Raw genomic sequence first — 14,268 nt, forward strand, 5'->3', positions numbered from 1 at the left:
GCCCTTCCCAGATTCGTCAGCCATGGCTCAAGTAAGCCTTGGTGTCAGCCTGTCCCAGAGAAGGTGCAAGATGTGAGCCTTGGTATTGCCACATGCCACCAGTTATTTAGGCTTATAAAATAAAGCCATTTCTTAGATCTTAAAGCCACTTTAGATGCGTGGGCAGAAAATTGTAGGAATAAAGCCCTCACAGAAAGCATATGTGGGAATAAGCCATTTTCACTATACAAAACTATCTGATTTCTAGTCTTGGAGGGCTTTAGACACAGGGTACCAACCTGAACTCAAGCCTAGATGATCCCTGAGAGCCACTAGGGTACAGTGGGTCAAGGTAAGTCATTGGAGGACTGTTATTCATCTTCACACTCCCAGAACACGGGACATGAGCTTCTGTTATCACCATTACAATCAGAGTGAGGTATAGTCAAAAGTCAGTTTTCTAATAAAGATGAAGTGCACCCTCTTTAGTAGTTTATTTTTAATTGCTGTGGCTAAAAACCAGACTAAAGAAACTTAGAAAAGTTTTATATCTGACCACAATTTGAAGGTGACTTGGCAAAGGAGGGTTAGTGACAAAGGCTGCTGTGTGTGACAGCAGAAGCATGACATGGCTGGTCATACTCTGTACAGTCAGGAAACAGAGATGAGGGCTTAGGCAGCCCATGTTTTCCTTCTCATCCAGTTCATGACCTCAACCAGGAGGGATTGAGTCCCATATTTGTGATTCAATTTCCATATTAAACGTTTATGGAAACTCTCACCAAAGTAACCAGAGTCACGTTTCATTTCCCAGGCAATCATAAAACTCATTATGAGCATCCACACTATGTTTTCTCTCATGTATCCTCTCTCACTCCTACTATGCTATGGCATGGCATGAGGTCCCCAGCAATGCCAATGTTCTGACGCAGGACTTCTCAGATTTTATGGCCATGAGGAAAATAAAGTCTTAGTCTTTACAACTCAACCTGCCGGTGGTATTCTCTTATGCCATCAGACAGCAGACAAATACATCTGGTTAAATACAAAGGAATCTGATTATCTTCTCTAGGTCAGTTTTGTCTTCTATCACATTGATTTAGTAGTGGTATTTAGGGTACGGGTTATCCTGGGGATGAAAGAAATGAACGCAACCTGAAGCAAATAGAACAGCAAGCAGCATTTGATGTAATAGTAAACACAATATATTTCAATTACCATTCCTAATTTATGACAAATGAACTAACCTTATTTGGCCTGAGAGGATTAAACATTTGTCATGTCTATAAAAACAGTTTTGTCAACATCGCTGATGTGTTATGGAAACCCAGTCCCTCAGTGGCCACAGTATGTTGACCCTCTTTCCAACACTATTCATTCAGCTTGGCTTCACCTTTTATTACATAGCCAGACCCTACTCTGCTTCCATTCCACACCACCTTCCCACTGACTTAGCCACATGTTCTTTTATTTCTTGCTCCAATAACGTGTGAAGCAACATCTTAGAGCCATAAGTTGATGGCTCCAGATACCAGCTTCCTGTTTTATGGGTATACCTAGGGAAGTGGCTGGGCCATTAATGTCCTCAAATACGGGTGTTATTAGCACACCTTTCAGGCAGTCAGAAAAAAAAAAACTTCCACTGGCTCTGCTGAGGCATTGCACAAGGGAGAGATCTGTTAAGTCTTAGGAAGAGGAGACTGCTGGTTTTGGGGAACAGACTCTGGTGATCATTACTGTCTCTTCTTCTGTAATGAGATGGTCTTGCAGGGGAAGAACTCTGTCAAATCCTGAAGTCTCTCAGGTAAACCCTACCAGCCCCTTCTCCATTGGAATCATCTTTTCATTTTTGTCTGCTAAACTTGCCTCCCTATGGCCTTCTTGGGATAAAAGTCTTCTATTTGATTTCTCAGTAGAGGTTTGGAATTTTCAGCTGTGTGGACAAGTGCCTTTAGAATGAAGATCCTACCCTGGTGCCATGGATTTGGCATAATATATCTGGAAAATGTAAACACAGATAGATAGATGGCAGGCATGCATGTGTGCACACATGCACATACATTTTGGTATATTAAGAGGCTGCCTCTGAGTTGGTTGGCCAGGTCTAGCTATGAGAGGTGGTCTGGACATACCTGAGTGATGACAGATGTGGTGAGACAGATCCTGCATGGGCTCAGAAGTGTATAGTGAAAACTAGAGGCAGATTCTGACACTTAGGTTCTCAGATCCCTGCCTGGTGGACTTGGGGATGTTATTTAATGCTGTTTCTTCGGTTCCTCATTTGTGAAACTAAAAGTGTTACAATGGCAGCAACCATTCCAATGAATGTTTTGAGAACTGAATTGACTTACATGAACAAAACACCCAGAAGCAGTCTGCACAGTTAGAGCTGGGGAGGGGAATTGCTTAGTTGGTCACCAGAATGCCTACAATTTCTTGGTTTCTTTTAAAAGCCAAAATGACTGTATTTTATAGAAGATGGTTTGCTTTATCTGAAGGCTGAGGATCATCTTTGATTCTTTTCCAAGAAAGGTCAACAATGTGTCAGACTAATTTTCCCCCCTCCAAAGTCATTTTGTGGTATTTTAAGCATGAAGACCCAGTGCCTGATAATGAATTTTCTAGTAGTATTCTCAAGTATTATTTCTGAAGGATGTATTAGCTATGTTTGAACCACGAGACAGCAGAGCAAATAGAGGTAGGCAGAGAGATACAAACATCTTTAAAACTGAAGCTCAGTCTGAGGAATGTGTGCTGAAGGGATTCCCAGAGTGCAGAAAACTGGTCTATCAGACTAGGCCAGGATTAAAAGGCTTTCTTCAAAGTTTGACTCTCAGGCTAGAATTTTGGCAGTATCCAGGACAAGTTGTAGTGGGGAGAGAGGGTTTGCTTTGTGAAGAAAACAGTTCTAGGGGATGTAGGCAAGGTGTGACTCCTCGAACTCAGGCCCTCCTCAGGAGAGCAAACCTGATGCATAGACAAGACGAACTCCTCTGTTACACTAAACAATTCTGTTAAAAAGTGGTTGAAGGAGGCATCAAGCCTTTGGGTTCTTTCTGTGACAGCCACAAACAGCCCCACATGGCCTCCCAGGAATTTCATAATGCAGGACTGGGGATCTCAGCAAGTGGTACCTCACCAGGCAGACACATGAAGCCAGAAGAGTCCCATGGTTCTGCTTATCAGCTCTTGGATGAGTCACATCGTGTTCAGAGAGGAGTATTACAAGCTCTGGGGGTAAGTCAGCCATTGTTACAAAGTTGCCTTATGAGAGAGGGAAGAAAAGTTTATATGGACACCTTCCTGTATGCCCAGAAGAGAAATTTCTGAGTTATTTATCAAGTCATTAAAGACAAGATAGAGCCATGGAGATTTGAGAAGTAGAAATGGAGAATAAATCTCTCATAAGGTAGAATATCCATCCTAGCATAGCTCAGAGAATTTATTCTAAGGCTCTTCATTGTTTTTTTGGGTTTTCTGACCACTTATATCAGGAGGTTGAGTTCTATGAGTTCTCCCTCCTTCCCATCCCTCTCCTCCTCCTCTCCCCTCCCCTCCCTTTCCCCCTCCCCTTCCCTTCCCTTTCCTCCTCCCCTTTTCTTCCCTTTCCTTTCCTCACCCTTCCCTTTACTTCCCTTTCCTCATCCTTCCCTTCCCTTCTCTTCCCTTCCCTTCCCTTCCCTTCCCTTCCCTTCCCTTCCCTTCCCTTCCCTTCCCTTCCCTTCCCTTCCCTTCCCTTCCCTTCCCTTCCCCTCACCCTCACTCTCACCCTTGCCTTCCCTTCCCTTCCCTTCCCTTCCCTTCCCTTCCCTTCCCTCACCCTCATCCTCACTCTTCCCTTTCCTTTCCTTCCCTTCCCTTCCCTTCCCTTCCCTTCCCTTCCCTTCCCTTCCCCTCACCCTCACTCTCACCCTTGCCTTCCCTTCCCTTCCCTTCCCTTCCCTTCCCTTCCCTTCCCTTCCCTTCCCTTCCCTTCCCTTCCCTTCCCTTCCCTTCCCTTCCCTTCCCTCACCCTCATCCTCACTCTTCCCTTTCCTTCCCTTCCCTTCCCTTCCCTTCCCTTCCCTTCCCCTTCCCTTCCTTTACCTCCTTTCCCTCCTCTCCTCCTCTCCCCATCCCTTCCCTTGCCTTTTCCTTCATTTCTCTTCCCTTCCCTTCCTCTCCTCTTTTTCTTTTTTTCTATGGTGCTGGGGATGGAACCAGATCCTCATGGATGCCAGGAAAACACTATTATTCAGTTACAAGTCCAACCTTTTGTACATTTTGTATAGTGGGTCTTTCTAAATCGCCCAGGCTGCCCTTGAACTCATCCTGGAGCTCAGACTGATGTTTCTGCCTCATCGCCAGGGATGGCTATAATCTATATTTTAAATTTACATATTTTAAAATAAAAATTTAACTGCTGCCTGGCTTTGTCATATTAGGGTCCTAAACAGAATCTTCTTAGAGCAAGATCTTGTTCAGTTAATTTAGGCGTAGCATTTAAAACATTTAAAGCCATGATAAGTTCTTTCTCAGGATACATTTTTCTTTTATTTTCTTTCTTCTTTCTTACAGGCCACCCAGATCCTGAATGGAATACTGATTCTAGCTCTGGGTATTTTTCTGGCTTGTTTACATCAATTGGCCCACCACTTCAGGCATTTCTTCTTCTTCACCTTCTACACAGGCTACCCACTCTGGGGTGCTGTGTTTGTGAGTATTCATTCCCTTGACCATAGACCATCTCTTACCCAGAACTCCTAGTGTGCTCAGTATGAAAGTGTTCTTTGAAGATTATCAAAGTGGTTTTGACTTATAATTTCTGACAAAAGTAGGCATAAGTCCCTTTCTTTCGGTGCAACTTATGACTTTACTTTTTGTTATGATCAAATAAAATTCTGTTGGGTATACGTACTGCATTTTATTTATACATTCATTTGTTGATGGGCATAATGGAGATGACCAGGTCCATCTCCTGGCTATTGTGAATAGTGCAGCAATAAACATGGGTTTATAAGTATCTCAGTGGTAGACCATAAGAGTCCTTGAATATGTACACACATACATGCACAGGCAGGCACACGCATGCGTGCAAACACAGAGACAGAGAGATGCATACTCATAAAGAATCCTATAGCTTCAAAACTTTCTAGACTCAGAAAGATGAGAACTGTGGCTTTTTCTCCTTCATGGGTCCTAGATTTTAATTTTTTCCTATTCACCTATAAGTATGTGTGGGCATAAGTTGTGAGACTATAATAGTGACCAGGAGATAAGAAAAGAGATCTGAAGGGAGGGAAGAGAGACAGAAGACAGCAACAGCAGAAGTGTCATGAGAAAAAAGTTGGAGGGTTGGCATTGGTTCTCAGTCTGAGAAAAGACTGTATGCAATTTTAGTTCATGGTGTAAGGTGCTCATCCACAACAGTACTTTGAATTTGATATTCCTGAAATTCTGAGATAGTTAAGATAAAACTTTGATGGATGGGTTAAGCTCTGAAGTTCTTGTACTGTTCTGCATAATAAATCCTGACAGCTCAAGTGAAGAATTCCTTCTCTGCATTTTACAAAAGACAGAAATGAAGAATTTTAGGTGTTGCACAAGCAGTGGGTTTTATTTTCTCAGAAAGTGAAATTAGTTTATTTAAAAATGGAAGGGGAGCCACAAAGATGGCTCAGCAGTTAAGAGCACTGGCTGTTTTCCCAGGGAACTCAGCTTCAGTTTTTAGCACCCACAAGGAGGTTCACAACTGTCTGAACCTTCAGCTCTATATCCAACACTCTCTTCTGATCTCTGAATATATGCATAGAGACACATGCAGGCCACACACATACAGTTAAAACGATGCAGGAATTAGGGATCAGAATTAGCATCACCAAAAGATTTGAGCATTGACTCCAATTCTCAAAGCTGCTCTCTAGTCTTAACACACTTTCAGGGAAAGTTCCAGGTGTATGACCTGCCTGTGCTCAGGGTTGCCTTGGCCATCAACTCCTAGAACCATGAACATGCCTGAGGTATACCCACAATAGGGTCCTTGCTTCATCTTTTATAATCCTGTCAAGGATGTAGTTTAAAAGATTATACATAAACTTTTGCCTTCAGTTTCCTTAGTAGGATGACAGAAGTAGCAAAAGGATCTTCTTTTGGGATCTCTGAAATTAAATGTGAAGCCTATATTATCATTAATTTAGATGGTTTCTGTCTCCTGCACCTCATACTTTGTCTCCCCATTTTAATAGACTACAACTATTAGTTAGTAGATGATATTGGCATGGAGATATGCTGTTAGATGGGAAAAGAAGCTGAGGTGAAAAAAGGTTTAGTAATATACCCAGAATCCTGAGCTGGCCTTGAGCTGGAGCTACTATTGAAAACAAAGGTACTCATTCACAAAACACAGAGTTGGAAAGACCTGTTAAAATCTTTGGTATCTGAGACAGAACTCTAAGCCTCTTCCTACATTTTCATCCAGAATTTAGTAATTCAGTTTTGCTTAGTAAGCCTTTATTCTCCAAGATTTGGTAACTTGGTTAAAGAATTGTAGAATCTTACCAACTGAAAATTTTGGAAAATTATAAATATATAGAAAACCCGATTTATCAAAATTAGAGTCATGGAAAGATAGCTCATGAATATAATGATTTAAAACTGGAGAATACATTTCAATTTACAAATGCTCTTTTGAAGAATCCAGACCAATAAATCAGATAAATCTGAAATATGAGCAGCGATAGGAGAATTTTAAAATGTATCATTTATAGTAACATAAATATAAGCCCAACTATAGCATTTCATTATTAATATACATACATTAAACCCATTAAAAGCTAGACATAAACAAAATGAAATCATGATGAATTTACTTGTAATCTGAACTATTTAAAATTTTAGTCATATAAAGTAATGCACAATGCAAAGTATACTTTTGTGTGAACTGAATGTAGCTTCTATTGATAGCTGCTCCCATGGAGAAAGTGGGTAAGAGTAAATGTCCCTTTATCCACCCTACTTTCTATTTTAAACAGTTTATCGGCTCAGGATCCTTGACTGTTGCAGCAGGGAGAAACCCCACAAGAATGCTGGTAAGTGCTGCTTCCTCTTTCTCTCTGACCAGATGAGGAGAAATAAATTACCACCAACAGTAGGAAAGCAGAGGGTGCTTCTAGCTGAGGAACCAAGTTTCATTTAATGTACAACATTTTTGTGTGCTCTCAAGTTTAACAAATTATTTTAGTGAAAGGTCTTTTAGCACAGTCTTCAAATTTGAAAACAAAAATTTCTCTTTTGATTATTCATTACAAAATAGGTAGCTGTTATGCATTCTCCGAGTTATCTAGCCATTTAGTCCCGCTCTGTTCAGTGCCCCCTGCCCCTAAAGGCTTTTTCATTACAGTATTCCATCCTCAAACACCTATCTTTTTTCTTTCATCCCCACTCCCCAATAATGCGCCTGCTCTATGTTCTTAGAAACTGTTCAGATGCACACACTAAAACACTACACCTGCTGTGTGCACTCTCTCTGCTCCAGTGTATGCTTCCCTCAGCTTTTGCCACTGAGGAACTCCCTGGCTTTCTTTAAAGTTGATCCTCCTACTTGGGTGTTCTAGCCCATGTCCTTTTCCACTATATACACTCCTCACTCTAATTCATTTTTACTAGGTACTTTAAATTTAAATCAGCATGTAAGATCATTACTATCTATCTGTCTGTCTATCTGTCTGTCTATCTATCTATCTATCTATCTATCTATCTATCTATCTATCTATATCTTTATTATCTTGGCATTATTTTTCCCTGATAGCTATGTACAGTTCCTTTTTCTGTTTGTGACAAAACTCCATTTTAAAGGAGTTATCTATACTGTCTACAACTTTTATCTATTCACTTATAGCTAAAAATTCCTAACTTCCTAATTCTTTTGTTTCTTCCTGGCCTATGCTAGTTCTCTCTTTAAGAATATTGAAAGTGTCTAGGTTGCTAAAACAGTTCTCAGTTCTTGGCACATTCCTGACTTCACTTATAAGTAGTGTTTAGCTCAACTCCTCTCCTGATAATTTTTCTCTTGGGTTACAGAACACCTTGAATGGCTTATGTTCCTCTTGTTCTTTGAAATCTTCTTTACAGCCTCTGGTTGAGGTTTACTCTGTTGCCATTTATTGTAATGCTAAATACTGGTCCACAAGATTTGGTCGTCTCAGGGAGGAGGGAATCCTCTCATACACCAGATGATGATATGTAACCCTGGTCCTTAATTTAAAACTGTTGGTTGAATAAAGATGCCTATAGCCTGTAGCTGGGCAGAAGAGATGTAGGTGGGGTTTGGAGTCTGAGAAGAGAAGCAGGAGATAAAGAGAAGGTAGAGAGAGGGGAACATGTCATCGGGTAAGAAACAGTGAGAACCGATCATGAGAGCTGACCAGTCAGAGTAAGAGTTGCCCAGGCAGAACATGGCAAGTCATATCTTGGGGTTATTGGCAGGGAAGTAGATACAATAGCTCAGGGGTGGAGCTCTGCCCAGCTCTAATGCTTTAAAGGCTTATTATAAAAGTTTATCTAAATATAAAATATGTCTATTATCTAGGTACTGAATGATCAAAGGTGGGATAGAAACCTCTTATTGAGATTAAGTTTTTATTGCATCAATCTCATTTTCTTTTTCCAGAAAAAGAGCTGTTTAGAGCTGGGATCTCAGCGTTCCCATCATTGGCATCTGCTCTACTCAGTCTGTATTTACTTTGATGATTTCAGCAACTTTCATTGCTTCAGATGACACTGCCATAATTACACTCCTGACAAAAATTTTGTTCTGCTAAGATTTTTCTCCATCAGTTTTGCCCCTAATTAGAAGTCTGAAAGGTCCCAAACTCACCTTCATTATTGAAGTTCATGTCAACTGATGGGAACTTCATCCTTCAGGTTCTTAGTCCAATAACATGAGCTACCCCGATCCCAATCTCTTCTTTCACATCCTGAAGCCAGTATCTTATCAAATTTTATGGGCTTCATCTTACAAGTTATGTTTGTGTTTGGCTTTTTCTTTCAACTTTTTTCTGATGGCATTCCATGTAGTCTTCTAACTGGGCTCTTTGCTTACATTTGTAGATCTCATTTTCTTGATTTTAATAAAGAAAAAGTGACTCAGTTTGGATTGTTGATCTTTCATTTCTTTGCTCATAATCCTCCATCAATTTTGTATTTTTTTCAGAATTACAAATGGACTTTTCATAAATTACATGGCTTTACATAATATATATATTTACATGATATATATATTTACATTATATATATATATATATATATATATATATATATATATATGTTAATTCTGACTTAGTTTCCTAATCTTATCTATCCCATCTCCCTTGTTTCTGGGGACATATGGCCACAGGAATGTTGAATGTCTTCTTTACCCAGATTTCCTTTGGACCATCTAGGAAATGCTTATTTATTTATTCCTATCCCCATATGTTATTACTATGCAATGTCACAAACCTCCACTACTTCCTCTAGATTTCCATTTTGTTATGCTATTCTATTAGCCTCAATACTTAAAAAGTATATATAATTTATACACTAGTGTGTTTGCAGTTTTCAGTGCTTCTGTTTTGTTTTGTTTTGCTTTAAATTAAGATATGGTCTCATATACTTTGGGTTAGCTTTGAGTGGTAATCTCTGCCATTACCTACAGAGTGCTGGAATTACAGCATCTTTAATCACACCCAGTTTATGCAGTACTGATGGTTGATACTGGGGCTTCATGCATGCTAGGCAAGTGTTCTACCAGCTGAGCTGTGTATCCTAACCCCTTCTTTGTTTTATTGTACACTCTCTGTGCAATGGGAGACTCTTAGTTAATGGGAGATTGCTCTGTACTTGAAATATGGTTAGGTGCTTAAATATATACTTCAGTTGCCAAGAGGCTAAAGGATGTTCTACATATATTAATGGGCATTTTGGTTTTGTTTTAGATACAAAACAGTTTTGGGATGAATGTTGCCAGTACGACAATTGTGTTTGTTGGGACTGCTTTCCTCTCTGTACACTTGGCACTCAATACACAGGCTTTCAAGGGTTGCCAGTCTTCACAGTCACCTGATGGATGCATTTTCCTGGCTTCCTCATCAAATGTATGTTTTAATACTGTTAATAACATATTTCAAACCATTAAAAATATACAGGTAAACAGTATATTGTATACTATGTTAACTTGGATGTTGGCTTTGCTGTTTATTAGTCTTGTAATGAAAGCCATATTATACAATTGGTCTATATTTTAATATTCTTATCTTTAATAAAGATAATAAGAAGTAGCACCTATCAAATGGATTGCTATAAAATTCAATACATTAATATTTGATAAACAGTGCTTAGCAATCATGTTGTATTATTATTACTGCTATTTATTATACTCTCTAGAAATAATATACAAATTTATTTCACACACATTTGTTTAATGAAACAAACTTCAGAGACATGTCATTATTCTACAACCTGGAATGTTTGTGCATGTTAGGTATATACTACCAACTTAGCTACATCCATACATATATTTGATCAAGATTTCATATGACTATGTGAGTATGTTACCTATATCCCCAACATTATGTATATATGTATGTGTGTGTGTGTATGTATGTATGTATGTATGTATGTATGTATGTTTGTATGTATGTATGTGCACTGTGTATGTTCTTGGTATCTGAGGAAGTCAGAAGAGGGTACCTGATTTCCTGGACCTGGAGTAATAGATGGTTGTGACAAATCTCATTGGTGCTTGGAACTGAACCTGGGTCCTGTGTAAGACCCACAGGTACTTTTAATTGCTAAATCATCTCTCTAGTCAGTCCTTTATTAAATATTTCATCATCTAAATTTGTATTTATCTGTGTCTATTTTTATGGATTAAGTGGTATTTTTCCTCTATAGAAATTTGATCATGCATTTTTTGTAGGTGCTTGGCAATTAATAGAAGGGTAATTTTCTGCAGTAATGTGTTGAGTTTCTCCCAGCATTGTATTTTGGCCTATAGGATTAATGTAAATGCCTACCCCTCCTCTGAAATCATGCCAGTGAAATCATAATTTTTGTTCCTTTTATTAAACTGTGTATTCTTTTCTGTAATTTATTATATTGGTAAGTGTTAATGATAGTGTCAGAATTTTTCTTCTGTGATTTCTTCTCCCCTTTACTAGTTCATTTAGGCTACTAATTCTTCAGTCTTGTCTGCCTTTCACTTTATTACATTTTGAGGGTTTTTTATTCTGGTTTCCTGCTGATAAGTTTCCCTCTGAATGTTTCCACTGAGTTGATCTGAGGCATCATTCCCCTAGGGCCTGGTGGCTTTAATGCTGATTCTTACCCTGTTGGAGCTGGCCACGACCATTTCTATCTCAGCCATGTGGTGCCTAGAAAATGTTTGTGGTTCAAGAGAGGTGAGTTTGCATAGTTGAGTAAGTTCTGTCATCTGAAAATTCCATGACGATTGAACTTATCTCCAACTTTTAGAATAAGAACCCTTTGTATGGTAAAGGTTTGTAGGGTTCTGGGAATTACTTATAAGATCAATGTGTGAGATGGAGTAAGGCTGCAAATGACTCATATTTGAAAATACAAGCCATATAGTATACATTTTAATGTTATTAAGATCCATTCAAATTATTTTCTTGTAGCTTATTACTTTTGAGGTATATATCTCACAATGACCACATATTCTTGTTAGATATTTAGATCTTGTAATTCAGCTTCTTAATTTTTTTCCCACTTGCAATTCCTTTTTAGTCAAGAAAGCTTTACATGGAAGGACTACCGAGAGTGGGAATGAGGGTGTCTCTGACTCTTTTGCCTGCTCTTTGGACTCCTTTCCTCCTAGTCTCATTCCATCTTGTTAGGCTGTGTTTGGTTGATATTTACAGATCTTTTCTGATGGGAAATGGAGGAGCAGTGGGCCTGGGGGAGAAGGGAAGTGGGGGAATAAACTGTGAAGAGTGGAGGAAGGGAAATTGCAGTTGGTGTGCATTGTATGAGAGAAGAATAAGTAAAAACCAAAAAAAAAAAAAAAAAAAAAAAAAGGTTTAACGATCAAACATTTATGGATAGTAAATCATATAGAAATTTATTTAAGACAATTAGTTGGTACATAATTCTACCATACTGAAGATCAAAGATTTGCACAATAATAAAATGAAAGTTCTTATTTTTCCATAACAATGAAATCTTGGCTAAATCTTAGATGTTGCAGGATGGAGATCATTTTTAATGTTTCTGGAAGTTGATAAATATTCTGATTTTATTATTGTCAAGTCTGAGAATAGTGCTTTGCATTAAAATACAGCACAAAACAACAGAAATATGTTTAATGTGTTGTTGGCTATTTTGAAAAATGCTGAAAACTTTGTTCTAATCCCAAGTCAAAACTCATTCAACAGTGTTTTATAAACTCAACAATCCAAACAACAATGTTAAAAATTAAATGCTCTCACATAGCACAACCCAAATACGTAATTTGATGCTTATATGCTAATGAAGGATAGTAGAAAATATTACCGGTATTTGTCTTTTATAATTATATCACCAAACTTTTATGAGAGACACTGCTGCCATTTATAACAAACAAATATTATCTAATCTGAGCAGCATTATTGGTGTTTTGTCATGTGGCATTAGCATGCTGTGTGTTCAGAGCCAAGTCTGCAGTGAAGGCATACAATCCAATAGGAACAAGCAGAGAACACCTTAGATAGGTTATACATTTGATTTTATTGACTGCCACCCCATTCTCCATATTCAGATCTGTAGCTATCTATGTAGTGGCAACCCACAGAGATGAAAATAGAAAGGTCCGATTGTCTCCTTGTCCATATGCAAATACTCATTATTTAGTGTTTAACAGAGTAAGCACCAGTGAAGGGATCTTTGTGCATCTGTGATAGTGGTCACGGTGGTAATGAGAGAGGATGGAGTGGAGAGGGAAGATGATGATCCTCTTCTTGATAACCAGTGTCTCATCTTCTAGGCAATGATTTCACCTCCTAATTCTGTGGAATCAGGAATACCTCCTGAAGGAAGTGATTCTGAGACCCTGAACGCTCAGCCTCAAACCACCGAAGAGTGAGAATTTCACTTGCGAACTTAGAAGAGTATGAATAGATGAGATGCAATCCTTCTGTCATGGAAATATTCACAAGAAAGCTGGCATCTGTCTCAATTCTCCCCATCCTGTAACTGCATTACTGTGGCCTAAATCTAGATGAATAAATATATTTCCTTAGGTGTTTTTGGATTTACAACTTCTATGGTCTTTCTTTTAAAGCTCTTTCTAGACATTGAATCTCTTTTTTCCCCTTACTCCATTACTTTGTGAGGCTTAAGGATGAAAGAACATGTGATAATTTTCTTTTTTTCCTTTCTTTTGAAAAATAGTGTCTCATGTAGGCTGGCTTTTAATAACCCATGAAGCCAAGTTTGTATTTGAACTACTGATTATCCTATCTTCACCTCCTAAGTTTCAGGATTATAGGTACACATAAGCATACTTAGTTCGATATTTTATACTTATAACCCTTATAATGATGCAGCTTCCTGACTGTTGAGATTACAGATGTGAGCCACCACATCCAGCGATAATACCCATTGTCTGGATTTCTTTCTTTTTTCTTTTTTCTTTTTTTTGGGGGGGGGGGAATCCAACATTTTATTAATCTATTTCTTCTTGATTGAATGGGCTACTGAGTAATATTTTCTACTATCCATCATTAGCATATAAGCATCAAATTACGTCTTTGGGTTGTGCTATGTGAGAGCATTTAATTTTTAACATTGTTATTGGTAAAAGGGCACATAGAAACAATAAAAACCACAATGGGGTTTCCTAGAAAAAACAATAGTACACAAAACATCTAAAGGAGAAGCACAGTGTTTCTAATACACAGAATTTAACCAAACTCTTTCCACATGGTAAATAAGGCAGTGAAAAATTTGCAGGCAATAGTCCCCTGGTTGTCCAAGACTTTAGAAAAACATTTTAGAGAGTTTAACAGAAAGAAAAAAATGTTGTAGAAAATATCAATCAATACAATTTTTTTTTTTTACAGTTAGCAAAAAGTATATGTAATACAGGGTATAACCTGGAATTTGTCAATGTGTTCTTGGTGTGTAAGGATTGAGCATGACTTTTTGTTTTGTTTTGTTTTGTCTTTTTCTTGGACTTCACACTGTCCATGAGTTGTTTCTGGGGGCAGTGCGAGCCTCTGGGGTTAGCATCCCAATATCAATATGAGTCTCGCACTGTCTGAATTTCAATAAAAG

At 38.4% G+C, this 14,268-nt stretch overlaps 1 protein-coding gene across 1 annotated transcript; it reads left to right on the forward strand.

Annotated features, from left to right (window-relative positions):
- Nucleotides 1-3,129: 3,129 nt before the first annotated feature.
- On the forward strand, nt 3,130-13,075 carry MS4A3 (membrane spanning 4-domains A3; the record flags this gene model as incomplete). The annotated part of the gene is made up of 6 exons (XM_080912234.1): nt 3,130-3,216; nt 4,537-4,674; nt 6,990-7,046; nt 9,933-10,091; nt 11,295-11,396; nt 12,977-13,075. The coding sequence occupies 6 exons, from the start codon at nt 3,130-3,132 to the stop codon at nt 13,073-13,075; spliced, it is 642 nt and encodes a 213-aa protein (XP_080768360.1).
- Nucleotides 13,076-14,268: the final 1,193 nt, after the last annotated feature.

The sequence above is a fragment of the Micromys minutus genome (assembly GCF_963924665.1).
Source record: "Micromys minutus genome assembly, chromosome: 2".
NCBI lineage: Eukaryota > Metazoa > Chordata > Mammalia > Rodentia > Muridae > Micromys > Micromys minutus.